Source organism: Indicator indicator, chromosome 4 (assembly GCF_027791375.1).
Source record: "Indicator indicator isolate 239-I01 chromosome 4, UM_Iind_1.1, whole genome shotgun sequence".
NCBI lineage: Eukaryota > Metazoa > Chordata > Aves > Piciformes > Indicatoridae > Indicator > Indicator indicator.
Genome location: NC_072013.1, coordinates 2,956,345 through 2,973,188, shown reverse-complemented (window position 1 = coordinate 2,973,188; position 16,844 = coordinate 2,956,345). Strand labels below are relative to the sequence as shown.

Sequence of the window (16,844 nt, the reverse complement as noted above, 5' to 3'; positions counted from 1 at the left end):
TGCACTTGATCCCACTGCTTACGTCATGTTTATTGTCTTTGATGAAGACATTAAACATCACTGGTCCCAGTACAGACCCAAGAGACACCATCTGGATATTGGAGTCATTGACCAGTAATCACTGGACCACAGTGACCAGTAATCACTAACCACTCCTTATACACATTCCTTATACACCAAAATGTTCATCCATCAAAATCTTAGCTCCATGTTGTGTCAAAGACAGGCATTGATAACTTTATTCTGGTTTTGCCCAGATCCATCAAATATGGATCAGTATTGAGTGTCCATTTTCGAAGTAATTTTCCATGCACTTAAAAAAACCTCTTGGAAATTAAAGGAAGTTTCTGTCAGTAGAAAAAAAAAAATCAGTTTTTAAGGACAAAAATAAAAAGATATGGTGCTGGTTTTACAACAAAAATAGTTTTCATTGAAATAACCTGTTCAATTAAGGTGAAAAGTAACACAGTATAAGTGAGCTTATACACAGATGAAAAGCAGAATAATGGAAGACTGAGATCTTCCTGTCTACCTGAGACTCTAGAATAATAAGGTTATGATGAAAGCATATTTCTCTGCTCCTGAAAGCATTCTGCTCAAAGTCAGTCTTCAAGAAACTATAAAATGCCTACAAGGACCTGAGTTGAGATGAAGAATAGCTCTTGGCTGGGGACAGCGAGGTCCATTCTTAACAGAACTGACATTGCTCGGGAAAATCTGACTAGTATTTTCCCTTCATGACAAGCACAGATAGTATGGATGCTAGTACCAAGCCTGGCATTCAGCACTCCAGAGGAAGAATTACATGCCACGAGAGAGAGAGAGAAAACTAGGCTCACAATGTATTCCATATATGATATCATTCATTTCAATTAGAACCAAAGTTTGTCTTGCTTTATTTTGCAATACAATAGAAGGGATGAGAAGAAAATGTGTCCAAGTTCTTTGTACATACGATTTATGCAAAAGAGAGTAACTGTACAGTACTTGGGATTGCTCTGGGCTCCTTGGGTTTTGGGGGCTTTTTTGTTTGTTTTGGGTTTTGTTTGTTTGTTTGTTGTTGTTGGGTTTTTTTTGTTTAGCAGATAAAAGAAACATTGCCAGTGCTGTCTCAGAGACCTGTATAATTCCTCTTTCCCCAAGTTGTGGAACGTCTCAGATAGTACACTTGAAAAGTAACTTCTTTATCCACTGTGTATTGCATACTCATATGTATTATTCAACCATTGGACTGGGCTGAAAAGCAGTTGATTACATTTGCTTTTTCGTCAGAAAGGAAAAACAAAGAACTTCATTTTTCACTTGGTTATCAACAGCACCTTTCCAAATTAGAGTTTGTAATAACTACATGATAAAATACATATGAAAGTACCACAGGAATTAAGTAGCAGAATGTTAAAATTCTTTCTACCTTTTATTAACAAAAGTGGAACCAGCCACCACATACCTCTTTTTTCTCTGTGAACTTCTTCCAGAAGTTTTTCTTGCTTTTTTATCTGTTTAGAGAGAGATTGATGTTCAGCCTCCTTCATCTGTGTAAAGTGCTTGAGCTGTTCTCGGCTCTGCAGTAACTTACATCGCAGATTTTTTTCCTTATTTGCTCTCTCCTTTACTTCCTCACACAGCCACTGAAGTTTAGTCTACATTAAAAAAAAAAAAGAAAAAAAAGGGGGATGGCAACAAAAAGTAAAGAATTCTAATGCCAATAATAGGACATAAACGTTATGTGATTAAATTACCTTTAGAGTCACAGATTACTCATTTGTACCTACTACTGAATAACAAATAATAAAATGGGATGTATTAAGAAGACATATGTTGACCTTCAAAGAGTCTCAAAAGACAGATAAAAGACAGATATATTTACACTGATAACTGTATGTGAAGAAGTAATATACAGAATTTTTTAAGTGAGGGTTTTTTTTGGTGTCTTTTTTTTTTTTTAATCAGGAGCCTGAATTTGCTAGGATAGGTTTGGAAATTCTCATTGGATTAGAGTGTATCTAGACAACAAGAGATACCCTTCCTTTCAGAATACTTTGACTCCCTAGTCTAAGTTGATAGAATTTAAAGCATTTGACCTTTCTGGTCAACAGAATAAGGTTCATGAAGAAAAAAAAAAAAAAACAAAACCCGAAAAACCAGGATCTCATAAGTATGGCAGGTCATGGTCAATATAATAAATCTAGAAGTGGTAGAAGAGAATACTTTCACACCACGTATTCAAAACAAAAGAAAAAAAAAAGGATTTTTAAGTAGTCATTTATTCTAGACTCCCTTCTAGTAACTAAGGACACTTAGGTGAGAAATGTATGCAAATGACCTATGTGAAAGGTATTTTTAATACCATAATAGTGTCACTTTTTTAAATGAAGACATACTTCCTACATAACATCTCTTGTTTGATTCTAATGGGTCTTATCTACAGCAGCAGCCTTTCTTTTTTTAACAAGTCTTACACAAACCATACATCATGCAAACAGTTGCAGTTTTTCCTTAAGTCAATTCTGCTGTGGCATTGACCTTTTTACATAAAGGTTAAAAAAAAAAAAGCCGACCAAGAAAACACAAAACCATGTTTCCTCCAAATCGAAGTAGATCATGATAAAGTGTAGAAAGCTATACCTTTTTAAAAGATATTGGATAAGAACAGTGTTTGTGGGCAAGTTGTGGGAGCAAAAGGAAAGCTGCAAAATGAAAGGCAAGGGTTCTAAGGATCATCTCCATGAATAATTGCGTTAAAGATGTCCCTTCCCATGGCAGGAGGGGTAGACTAGATGATCTTTCTAATCTAGACCATTCTATGACTATGATTCTATGTGTGCACCCACATTACAGGATTCAAAAGCTTCAAACAAAGAGGAAACGAAAACAGTTCAAAGAATCCAATTTAATAGCCTTTAGGCTTAATAAATAACAATCCGATTTAAAATAACAAGCTCCTGCGTTGTTATAACCTTGTAAGAGAAACGTTACCTACTGACTACATTCTCACGTTTCTCTTGTCTGAGAATAACTGGACCATATCTAAAGGCTAACACTGCAGTTACTTCAGTGCATTTTTTGTAAAGACAGGATTGCTATTTATTTTGCTATAAGAGGCAGCAAAATTTGGAAAACCACACCATCGGTTGAAATAACAGTCTAGAAATATCAGAATTATTGCCAAAGGAATGTTTTTCTATGTTTCCCTCTTCTCTTTTTCAAACACACTTTCATTGAATGAATAGAAATGTTTGTTATTAACTTATTCATTACAATTTCAGGAGGTTTGATTATTACCTTTGTTTCTGCTATCCAGCGATGAGGATCATTCAGCACCATTGGTGAAAGTGATATTGCCTATGGAATAGTAGAAGAGATATAAATAGGTATAAAAGTCAGAATGAGGCATAGAAAGGAGAAAGTCTTTCCTCCGTACTGGAAATTTATCAAATAAATCTTCTTTGCTAACTTGAAAATCATATTTGCAAGTGGTTTAATAGAACTATTTAACCATAAATTTGCTTGGAAGCAAATTATGCAAACTCAGAAATTTTGTTTAAAGACACAGCTTATGTTGCAACAATATTAATCTGCATTCTGAATGTGTAGTTTTCCCTTAAGAAGCACAACAATGATGCATTTTGAGTATAGTCAGAACATGTTTGAATCTAGGTATGTATTTTCAGCTTGAAACTGCATGTCCTGTTTTGAATATAATGCAATCAGACAATTTAAAAATTACTTTCATAAGAGAAGGCCAGCTTCAAAGTCATTCAACAGATTTTTCCCTTCCATTCTGCAGAACAGTGGCTGCCCATAAACCAGAAGTAGCAGAACTGTTGTTAATCAAACTGTAAGAACGCTAACAGTTCAGTGACAGATAGATGTCCAACATGACAAACATCTTCAAGAAGTAAAAAAAGACAACCCCCCCCAAATTCTTTAAATTATGTTTCACGATGATTGTCTTATTTTTTAATGGGGAACACAACTCTCTTGCTTTGAATATTTGATAGGCATAAGAATTGTGAATGCTCAGGAAAAAAACTAATGGAAGACAAGGGATGTGGGAGAAGTAAAAAAAAAATGAAAAAAGTTACAGCAAGCTACAATTTTCCTGAAACTCTGAGACTGAGTGTTCTGCATACAATGACCTGCTTCACAGAACAACAGGTTATAAAGTCTTTTCACTTCCAGCATTTACTTATCTACTTAATAAAACAAAGCACCTAAATGAACTTTTAATAAAATAGCCTTTTAGGTCTTACTTGGAGACTTCCCACCTCTAAGGCAGTGGCCTAGGAAAAACTACCTTAAAATTATGGCTGATATAAGGTCCTTTCATACATGTGAAAAAAAAATATATTTCTCACCAAAAAAAAATGGCAAAAGAATGCAATAATGATTAACACATGAGGAGATCTTCATAGTACCCAATTCTAACACCCACTAATGTACATCTGTACCAGTTAAATAAACATCCATAATCCTATTGTGCGTAAGTTATCTACACCAGTTAAGTGATAGGTGACAATAATGTATACAAATACTGCTACAAATACTCATTAAGAAAATAACAAGATACACATCATACTTAAAACCTAGAATTACTTTGAATTTCTCCATGGAGTCCCGAGAAAAAATTTCACAAGCAGCATCAATTTCACTCCCTATCATGGAAAGAATGGATTCCTGCTCCATTTCTAAGTGATGCAGCTGATCCTTAAACCTGAGTCTGGCTTCATCCATCCTCCTCAAATGAACTTCTTCATTGCTGATTTGTTTATCCTGCAATGAGAGAAGAAAAAGAAAACAAAGAAAAATAACATACATTATTAGCAATACATCTTTCAATCTTATCATCACACTTCACTCATACTGAGTTCAGTTCCTTCCCAGGTAAAATACTACCTTCTACTAATACGCAAGTTTCTCTCTTGATTCTCCTTATTTTCCTGTCAATCATTTATTAGAAATATTTTTTTTCTACAAGTAGAAACTGACTCCATAACAAATACTCTCCTTATTATTGAACCAGTTATAGGCATCTAATCTCTGCACCACAAAAAGAGAACCCTGAAGGAAACCTGCTTGTTAGTCAATGTGTTCTCAAAAGAAAGTATTCAAAGAATATCTCATAGAACAGTGACTGGCACTGAGGAAAGCATTTTATATTATCATCCAATGTCAGAAAGATTACTAAATATGTTACATAACTTTTTAAAATTCAGATTCTCTCCCTTTATATCTATCTATGATTGAGCCATCATGTGAAACTGAATGCTCCAGCAGTTTTGTTATACAATATATTAATTAAAATACATAATTCAACACAACATAATTTTAAGAAAAGCAAGAAAAGTAATTCTGAACATTTATGAATTATGTACCTCTGCAATGACAAGGTTTAATGATTTACATTGTATATATTGGTAATCTTCACACATTGCTCTCGTGAGATACCACTGTGGAGCTCAGTAATTTGTAACATTCAAGTTCTGTGAATGGGATGCATACGGAATCATAGAATCATTTAGGTTGGAAAAGACCCAAGATCATCAAGTCCAACCATTAACCTACCATTGCCAAGTCAACCATTAAACCTGTGGCCCTAGGTGCCACATCTACTCATCCTTTAAATAACTCAGCTAGTTTCCTGGGCAGCCTTTTCTAATGCTTCACAACCCTTTCGGTGAAGTTTTCTACTATCCAATTTAAAACCCCACCCTGGCGCAACTTGAGACCATTTCCTCCCGTCCCATCTCTTGTTACTTGAAAGAAAAGACCAATACCCACCTCACTACAACCTCTTTTAAAGTGTGTGTGAGTATATATATGTATAGTTGTTATATCTATTAACAAAATAGGTATTTTTTTTTTAATATTTGTGACTTTCAAATGTGAAAAAGCCATAGCTGATAAGCAACCTGATTTAACACAAAAATATCTGAGCTGGACAGTAGCAATTTCAAACTCAAGGAATCACAAGAATTTTTAACATGCACAGGTTCTAGCATTTCTGCATTACCCACATAGGAAATGAAATAGCAGTTCTGATCCAGATCAGTATTCTGAAGGTAGTGATTGCATTATATATGCTTCCAGTGTCAGTATGGTATACTATCTCAACTGGGGAAAGAAGGGATTGAGAGCAACCCTGCAGAGAAAGACTTAGGGATACTGGGGAATGAAAAGCTGGATGTGAGCTAGCAGCACACACTCACAGCCCAGAAAGCCATCTGTATTGTGCACTGTGTCAAAAGAAGCATGGCCAGTAGGTCAAGTGGGCAGGATACTCCCTATCTACTCCACTCTAACGAGACCCAACTCTGGAGTCCTCAGCACAAGACAGACATGGACCTGTGGGAACAAGTCCAGAGGAAGGCCACAAAAATGATCTGAGGGATGGAACACCTCTCCCATGAGCACAGGGTGAGACAATTGGGGTTGTTCACCCTGGACAAAGAAAGGATCCAGGAAGAACTTATTGTGGCCTTTCAACACTTAAAGGGGTCTTATAAGAAAGATGGGGTCAATCTTTTTACCAGGGCCTGTTGTGATAGGAAAAGGCATAATGGTTTTAAAGTAAAGAAGGGTAGATTTAAACTTGACAAGTAAAGCATTTTTTACAATGAGAGTAGTAAAACACTGGCACAGGTTGCCCAGAGAGGTGGTAGAAGCTCCACCACCGGAAACATTCGAGGTCAGGTTAGACAGGGCACTGAGCAACCTGATCTAGTTAAAGATGTCCCTGCTCATCGCAGCAAGGTTGGACTAGATGACCTTTAAAGGTCCCTTTCAATTCAAGCCATTCTATGATTAATCACTCAACAGTCCATCATAAGTCAAAGTTCACTCCCAAAGACCATGGCTAAAAGAGAATATATAACTCAATATATTTTCCTTTTTTTTTTTTTAATCTGATTTGCTTCTCAGTGTGCCAATACTCCTAAATGTTATACATTCAAAGCCTACAGGAGAAATTGTATCACTAATGACACAGAAAAAAAAAAGAAACTCAATTCCAAGCTATCTATAATGCTTATGCTACTTTGACTTGGTATTTGTTCTAAGGAAAGAACTATACTACAAGTATAAAAAGTGTAGAGTATGAAAAGAGGTAATTCTTGAACACAATACGCTTCTGCAATGCAACATTTGACAGCTAGCATCAGATTTCAAAAGAGACAATATTATCATTTCCCCCATCTTAACATCCACAATAAAACCACAATAGTAAATATTCTGTTAGCTTAACGACTAACACAATCAAGTGGAACTCTACCCCTGTATTTGCCTTCAAAGGCTGAGATCACAGGACTGTGCTTAAAAGCTTCACTGTTTTTCAGTTTAGAGATAAAAGATTATCTAAGAGCTGTAACTTTGCATTATTAGGCAAGTTTACAACTAACTGCAGAAGGTTATGTATACTCCTAAAAATACATCTCCTTAATAATAGATATCATAATGCTAAAATCCCAATCTAGAAAGAAAACAAACACATTTTCAATTTTCATTTGGAGAAAGTAAAAGTTCATCTACCACGGTGCTGCAGGAAGAGAAAAATAAAAACATAAAGCCAGTACAATGTAAAATACCTTCATGATAAGAAAACCATGACAAACACAATGCTGTGAAACCAATCACAGGAAAAAAGTAAAACTCAGGAAAGCAAAATAAAGTTCTTCAGCAACTCTATATTTATCCCTATGTTTTTGAAAAGAACAGCTGACAACTCTCTAGAAATACACCAGTACAAAAAAATTAGATGTGAATATCTTTAAAAACTTGCCTTCCTTTAATAGTCAAGTAGAAAATAATTTGAGTTAGTTAGAATTTCTACTACAGTGCTTATGTTCTTTATTTACTTCAAATTAGCTCTAAATTATTCACTGCAACTTTAAGAAAATGTGAAGAAAACTAGAAATGTTTAGTTAAAAATTTGTTAGTTACCTGTATTAGAAACAGAGCAGGAAACAGGACTTCTGTTTCTATTAAACAGCATTAGCAAATCTTTGGAGGGATACAGCTCATGACTCAGCCAAAGAACTTCTGCCTTCTTTGATTTATATAGAAACTGCATACTGCAGCATGTCTGTGTATATTCTTCAATGTATTTTTGTATTGTAAGTTTATCATCTATTTCTGTAATTCATCGTTTATTTTTGGTATTTGTGAGCAAAGAGACCAATCATTGTTAAAACTCAGTAAGTTTACCTTTTTCTCAAGTTCTTGCTTTGCAAACTCACACTTCCGTCTGAGTTTTATATTTTCTTCTTCATTTTGGGTTAATTCTTCTGTCAATTTATCACACTCAATTTTTATCTTCTCCAGTTGTCTACTTTGAGCCTTGACTTTGTTCTTCTCTTCTACAAGTTCAACCTGATGGTAATTGAAAAAAAAAAAAATTTCAAAGTCACCATATAGTTATCTTAAACATTCCCAGAGTGTGGAGTTTTGAATCCATGGAACACTATTATGGAAATATAATTCTACTTAAGTTTTACATTTAAGTTATATTAAGTGCCATCACTTATCTGAACATGGAAAACATGTATTACATAGCTGTAAAAATATAAGTGTTTTTAAAACAGTAAATAGAAGTCTGCATTTCAACTCTGCTACACACATCAGCTTACATCATCCTAGGAAGATGAGCATTTATGCAGCTTTTCAATTATTGAAACAAATTGGAATCAGAAAGTCTAAAACTATCATTTCATTTCAAGACCAAATACTAAATTTACATCTGCAAGGCAGTAACAGAAAGATTTGATATTTTTTAATTTCTAGAATTGCGTGGGTTTAATGGTATTCATGAGAACACTGCAGAGAAAAATGAAGAAAACATTTCTGGTCCTTGAGAGCCCGAAATAGGTGACTTAAAGCACATTGGTTTCAGGCAAGAAAGATAAGCAACTGAAATGGACAGATTTAAGAAATTCTCTAGAACATTTAGAAAATCAAACAAACAAACAAAAACCAAAATCCATCCAAACAAACAAAACAACACCCAACCAAAAAAAGAAAACCCAAGCCAAAACAAAAAGGACACACATATTACTTAAAACCAGCTTCATATTCAATGAATTGTGGATGCAGTTACAGACAAAAATAAACCTACAAAGTAAATTCTTTCCTGAGGAAAAGCAAAAATTCTATTCTCCGAATTACACTATAAATATAACTTTTATGGAGTAGAAGAGAAGTTTTACGAGTTAATTTCAACACCAGTGCTAACAGAGTACAAAAGCTCCTCTGAAGGACAATTCCGAGAAAGAACTTTGGTGTCCTAAGTCCACAAAGACTTACGGACACAGAGAAAAGCCTACAATGCCTAAAGTATTTTCTGTGAATATGCTTACAAAAACAACTTTCCAAATCCTACTACAGTTAATTGAATTATAATGTCTATGCAGATGGAGACAATCCAAGAACCTAATTCCTCATTTGTATTACTTCTGAGACACAGTGAAGAAAGTTAATTTTTATTAATTTTCACTATGGACAAAGCAAATTTGACTATAATTGAACCCATTTTCCACATCTGATAATCTTCAGGAATAAAAAGAACTTCACCCATTTGGTATATGTATAGAAAACAATTTAAAAAGAAATGTAGAAATATACATACATCATACACATATATATATATATATATACACACATGCACAATTTCATATGTATAAATACATGTCTATGCAATCACATATTTAAGATTAATACTTGAAAGTGCTGTCAGGCATGAGGTCAATGTATTTTATTAAAAGAACAACTATGTTTTTAAAGTAAATGAGAGCACACAGGAAAATCAGGGGAGAGATTCAGAGCTTCTGAAAACACAGCTGATTGGGAAACACTAAGCAAACCACTTAAATTCCTATTCTGAGTTATCTGTCACTTTAAATAATGGACGGGGGGGACAGGCAGCATTATTACAGATACATTTTTTGGGATCCTTCTTCAGGAAGTTCTAGTAGAAATAGAAATATAGTCTGAAGCACCAGAATCTCAGTACTGCGACAGTAAGATCCTTCTCAGCACAAATGTCTCATACAAAATTCTATGTTCTTCTTCAGTTCTGTTGAAACATAAAATGTTGCTATGGCATACCCCCTACTATTCAAAGAAATCCTTAACTACCATGTAACTTTTCAAACCAGTGCAACACTACAGAAAGCCAGACAAGAGTGAAGCAGAAAGTATCGTACAGATGAGGCGAGGAAAGAGTGGTAAGGCAAGGATCAAGTCAGTTCTTTTTGCAATCTCTGCAGCAGTTGGTTCCACAAACACAGGATACACTTGATTTCTTGAAAGTAACTCAGATTTCCTCCTAATTAATTTTAAGAGTTTGGGTATTGATAAATTGGTTAAATTTACCTTTAATCCTCAAGTCTCTCCCACCTGACCTTTATTTTTAAGACTTTAACAACCTTTGGATGGGGTTACATAAATTCTTTCCCAAAAGAAGTTACAACGGTTGGATGAGGCTGAGGCATAAACTAGGTCAAGATTATTGTTGTAACAGTAAAGGACAACAACTATTGTGAACAAAAAACCTTACCAGTCTGAAGAAAAAGAATAATAGGCAAAACCCCATCCTTTCTGTCATATTTCCCTAAATTCTACCCTAAATCCAAAATATTTAAAGACTATTTTATACAATGCATGCTAAGATTACCTTAATTTGGAAAAAAAAAATACGTCCATAAAAGTGAAATCCAATTGCAATGTAATGATGAGTTCAGACAAAAAGTAATCCAACCAACTGCACAATGACATGTTCTCACCAGATCTTCCTACAGATGGATGCGATTATCTATTCTGCTGCATTTCAATCTCTGAATCCAGACCATGTTAGACTTTGCATTTTGAGTACTTCCACAGTAAGCTGCCTAACTAAATACCTTACACAATTAATCTCCCTCAAGTCCTCTGCTCTGTTTCAAAGAAAACTCTAAAAAAAAAAAAACCCAGGTAATATAAATTAAGTATTCTGGGAAAGTCATAAATGAAAGAAGGAAGTGAATTTTTTAAATATTCCATTTAGGTGTAATAAGCAAGGTCCCTACTGTAAGACTGATCTTTCTCTAGAAGAACACATAGTCACAATCAGCTCATGTTTTGATTACTACCATCCAGAATACACTTTCCTTCTCTTCACTTAATATTATATGTAGTTTTAATTTCAGTCTCAAAGAAAACACATGTATTTGGACAGATCATTTAAATGAGCTAGTGCTAGACTCATCATAAATTAAGTCTAAACTTAATGTTAAGCACTGCTGTCAAAATATTTTCATTTTAATGATGATTTCATTAACTTTTTAGTGATATCTTCATTAAAAGCATTCTGCATTACCAAGTTTTAAAGAATTATTGTTAGTGAGGGTTGAAAGTAGATGATGCTTGAGGTCCCTTCCAACCCTAACAATTCTATGATTCTATGATATTAAAAAACTAAGCAGGCTTTTCTAAGTAATGTTAATTCATAACTGCAAAAAACATGGAAAATACACATTTTTACCTAGTTGTGGATTTGAGAGAAAAGAAAGGAAATAAACGTGTTTATGTTACTTATGATGAAGCACATCATGAATCACTTTGATTACAGATTTTATAGCTTTTTAATTGGCAGAATTTTGACATGAGCAAATTTTTAATCTGGTGGGATTGACGTGGAAAGCATACTTATAGTGCTTTAGAACTGCACGCAAAATAGGCTGGTAATTCATAACCTATCTGGAAAACTACTGCCTCCATTAATATGAACATACAAATTATTATTCTTATTAAGACATACAAATCACACTTACATATCTATTTAATCATGTAATCAAAATTGTTTTAATAAATATGCAATGCATAGCTTATACTACTGTTGACAGTAAATGGCAGTTTAGACCACCTTCACATTTCAGTTTTATTCAGACCGCTTAAAGCTACTGAAATCCTTTTCTTTCCAATAGTCTTGAATCAGGAGCAAACTATGTGAAGACATTAGCTCATTTCTTCAGGAACAAAATGCCATCTTTCATCATTTACTATATGAAACTCATCACTTTTCTGAGAAATTGTGCAGAAATTAGAAATTCTAATGAACTCTGAAATAGAAAGAGCTATCTAAATTAACCTTAGCAAGTGTTATACATGATCACTATTCACATTCTGGAAGTATTTCCAGATTTCTGCATCATGCAATGTAAACATTTTCAAAAATGCATCATCCCTGAAATACTGCATGTTTAATTCTTTAACAGGGCCACGACAATAACTGTAAAAATCACAGCTGAAGAGGGGATTAAATCATATTAAACTATTATAGCTTCACAATCTAATTACAGACATACCTAATTCACTACTTTTCAATTAAGAAAATCTTTTGACCTTAAAACTATTACTGTTACATTTTTTAACCCTCAACTTTAAACTCTTATGATGATCTGCAATAAAATGTGTGTTAGGTATTTTAATGGTTTACTACTTTCATCACTCGATAGGGAAAAAAAAGTCTGACATAGGAATTCTGCAGAATAAGTACCTTTAGCATTCTAATCTGAGCCTCTGCATCATCCTTTTCTTGTTTAAGGAGTTTCATGAGCTCTTCAACATTTCGTTCATGTTTGATCTTAGTATTTTGTAACTCTGATCTAAGATCTGCCAACTCCTGTTGGTGAACTTCTCTTTCCATCTTTAGCTGCCTATTAGCTGTAGTCATATCTTCATGATTGGATTCCTGTTTTTTCTGTAGCTCTGAGATACTCTTATGCAATTCCTTTTTGACTTTCTCCTCTTCTGCTATTCTGTTTGTTAGCTCCACACGTACGGAGCTTAAGTTTTTTACATCTGCTTGCATTTCTAAGAGTCTTTCTTGGTCTTTTTTATGGATCAAGTTACTAGTAGCAAGTTCTGTCTCCAAGTGTTCCTTTTCAGTTTGCAATTGATTTTGTAGAAAGACTTGCTTTTTCAACTCATTCTCCAATTTGTTTACAGTCCCTTGAACTTCTTTGATCTCTTCTTCAAGAGATGCCTGGTGAGACTTCATTTCATCCAGTTGTACCTCTTTGCAGCGAAGGAGTTCTTCCTGCTGGGTTCTCTTTGTAAGTACATCATTCAGCTCTTTCCGCAAGTTTTCTATTTGGTGTATAGCAGAAAGAAGTTGACTTCTGAGGTCATCTTTTTCTTTGAGAGCCTAGAAAAGAAGAAAAAGAAATCCAGTGCAAATTAAAATAATTGAAGAAAATTGTTGGGAGGATGTCCTTAGGCACTAGGAATATCAATGAGCACACTTTGTTCTGTGCTAAGACTAATTTTTTGCTTGTTATGAACTCAGTTCAAATCTATTCAGAGCTTCTTTAAATTATCTGTGATCGCAGATGTCAAATGTACACTTGCTCTTAAATGATTTAGCCTCCTAATCCTTTGTTTCTTTCACCCTCTTTGCAGACTAAAATTTGGTTTATTTGCTGGTTCCTCCAAAGAGCCAGATGGAAGAAAGGAGGCAACAGTCACACAGCCGAAAACCAGGAAGACTAATGGTCACACATACACACACACACCCCCTTACCTATAAATCCAATTAACAGGCTGACTTGCTTTGCTTATTTTTTTATAATATTACAGATTAAATATACCAACTTAAATTCTTTTTGAAGCTGTACACGCTAGATGAATGAATAGCAGTTAAAACCCTAGTTCACCCATGTATCAAAGACAAGTCATGTAGACTTCATCTTCAAAGTAAAAATTATCCACATTTAATAAAAATGCCACTGTTTTCTTAAGGAGAAGAAGGGTTGAGTTGGCCTTTTTTTCCCCCAACATTGATATATTTCAGTTATAAAAAAATAATCCTGGAAAAATGTGCTAAATGTCAGGAAAAATTCGCACTGCAAGTACATGTGTGTTAATAAATACTACACCTCATTAAACTCACATTACACATGCCATTCCCGATTCTTTCTTATCTCAAGTTACAACTGAATTTCTTAACAGTCTCTTTAAATTTAGAAGGAATTTACAAAACATCTATCACAAATCATACACAATTTCTACAGGTCAAAAAAGGAATGATGAAGAGGGACAACTCAAGGTTTTCCTAATGTATCACACAACTTTATTCTTTAAACAGGCAAAGATTAATTTCATACTGAATTTTACTGCCTATTTCCACTAATTGCACTCGCAGTACACAATTCTCATAGATATAATAAAATTGCTTGAAATAACCAAGAACAAAAAGGTAATAATTGTAAACAGTGTACAGTTTAAAAATAACAAACCAATTTGTAATTACATGAAAAATAAGCAATTCAAAATAAAATACAGAAATAATAAATCAAGGATATAGGTTAATGATCAGCAGGGTTTCTTTAGGAGAAAAAAGATTAAAAGTCTTTCTATATTCCATATTTAGAAGAAAATACATTCCAGAAAACACAGATGTTAGAGATTCCACTGTCAACCAATATCAAGGATAAGCACATAGGCCAGACTTTAAAATTATCCTAATAACTCCAAAACAATTAAATATAAACAGTCTTTCTGTAGCCCACCCTGTCTGCAAATAATTGGAATATCTCATAAAATTGCAAGCTATGAATGGCAAATTTCAAAATTCATTTGTATCAATTTTTTGAAGTCTTATGACAGAAAGCAAAGACAACAGAGTGACATGTATTTTTTACAAAGTTTTCTCTCAAATGTTAATTATCTGTATATTTCAAAGCTGGTTAAATTATGTTAATCTAGTTCCCTAAAGCTTATTACAAATATTGCATCAAGGTTGATTATATCCTCATACGGAAACTGTCTATAACATTTTATTGAGAACGTGAAATACTGCTTGCAATTTTTTCCTTGAGATTTCCTCTCATTCTTCTCCTTTTCATGGTAAAGAGTCTCAGGTCTCTCAGTCTCTCCTCTTCACAGAGATGTCCCAGTCCCCAGATCATCCTCAGAACCCTCTGTTGGCTCTCTCAAGCAGTTCCCTGTCCCTCTTAAATGGGAGAATTTAGAACTGGACACTATTCCAGGTGCAACCTCACCAGGGCAGTGTCGAGCTGTTGACCACACTCGTCTTAATGCACCCCAGAATACCAATGGCCTTCGCAGCTGGCTCATGGTGAACTTGTCCACCAACACTCCCAGGTTGTTCTCAGCAGAGGTGCTTCCCAGCAGGTCAACCTCTAACCTGTACTGAAGCATGGAGTTACTCGTCTCCCAGTGCAGGACTCTACACTTAACCTTGTTGAATTTCATGAGGTTTCCTTCTGCCCAGCTCTCCAGTCTATCTAGGCCTTGTTGAATGGCAGCACAGCCTTCTGGTGTGTCAGCTACTCCTACCAGTTTTGTATCATGAAACTTGCTGAGAGTACACTCCATCCCTTCATCCAGGTCACTGATGAAGATATTGAACTAGACTGGACACAGTACCGACCCCTGGGGAATACCATAAGCCACAGGCCTCCATCTAGACACTGCGTTGTTGATCACAACCCTCTGAACTCTATCATTCAGTCAGTTCTCAATCCACCTCACTGTCCACTCATCTACCCAAGTTTCCTAAGCTTACCTATGAGGTTGTTATTGGAGACTGCGTGTTAAGAGTGTAACTTGAACACAGGTTGTTACTTAACATAATTTAAAAATTTTCACAAAAAGCCCTATCACATTATTTCCTTTAAAATTAACATCTTATTTTCAGTTAACTGAAAAGATAAGTTAAAAGCAACATTCATATAGAAACTTTCTTCCAAGAAGAAAGCTTTGAGTGAAGAGAAGAAATATAGGATAAGAAGAGAATGTGGAACTCTGTAAGAGCTAAAAAACATGGTCACCAATTAGCTGTTTTGTGGTTCATCAGAAAATTTGGTCCAGAACTTGAGGCAGAAGGAGGTTTAATTTACACTTTGTATAAGCAAACTGCTTATCTTAATTTCTAAAACAAATGGAAAGGGTACAACATTACCTGACTGTTCTTGTCCATCAGTTGTTTGATAGTTTCATTTTGTTTTTCTACCTCACGATCCAGTTTCTTACATTTCAGCTTCCACTGGCGGATGGTTTCCTGTGCTTTCACTTTCAAATCTTCTCTTTTTTTCTCAGTCTCCAGCCTGAGTGCTTCTGAATGCTTGAATTCAGTGAGATATCGTTCTGCTTCCTTGGTACTCTCTTCAACCTGTTGAGCTAACTCAGCAGACTGCAGTTCAGTTTGCCTACGTCCATCCTCACAAGCCTTGTAGCAACTCTGTATTTCCTTTAGCTGGTCCAGCATTTTTTGCTGCTGCTTCTCCTTGTTTTCCAGGTCCGATGTTAACACCTGGAATTATCAAAGCAAAATATGAAAATTCTAACAGTAAAGATACAGAAGACCTTATCAAACAACATACAGTGATGTTAAATCACACTTCTATCGAAATTGTAAATAACATAAAAAGATCTCCTTGTCTACCAGGGAAAGCCATGTTAGCTCTGAGAATCTTCCCCTCTGCAATGGTAAAGAATTTCAACTGAAGATACACATATTTACACCACCACATAATTTACTTTGTGCATTTGTTCCTTTTCTTATTTCTTATTTCTTATTTCTTATTTATTTCTTAGTCTTATTCTTTTTTATATTTTGAGAATGAATCATTGATCATGATCTTCATATGCTACATACTACACTTGAAACATGGAGTAAAGCAAATAGTAAGATGTAAGGAGATTAATATAAACAGATGAGAAGAAAAAGAAAATTGGCAAAGAAAGAATAGCAATCACCACAACAAACGTAATCCACACTGTAGGTGCTAGTCGTTACCTAGTCTTCTGCTGGTTGGTTTTATGGAAGCAACATGGCAAATAAGGGTATT

General features: G+C 34.7%; 1 protein-coding gene across 1 annotated transcript in view; it reads right to left on the bottom strand.

Annotated features, from left to right (window-relative positions):
* The window catches only part of CEP128 (centrosomal protein 128), a 101,790-nt gene that overhangs the window by 52,132 nt on the left and 32,814 nt on the right, over window positions 1–16,844 (bottom strand). The window contains exons 12-17 of the mRNA XM_054400582.1: window positions 15,956–16,306; window positions 12,527–13,177; window positions 8,203–8,367; window positions 4,597–4,773; window positions 3,283–3,342; window positions 1,448–1,640 (exon numbers count right to left, since the gene is read on the bottom strand). Coding sequence (XP_054256557.1) covers window positions 1,448–1,640; window positions 3,283–3,342; window positions 4,597–4,773; window positions 8,203–8,367; window positions 12,527–13,177; window positions 15,956–16,306 — 1,597 coding nt within the window. The remainder of the gene's footprint in view (window positions 1–1,447; window positions 1,641–3,282; window positions 3,343–4,596; window positions 4,774–8,202; window positions 8,368–12,526; window positions 13,178–15,955; window positions 16,307–16,844) is intronic.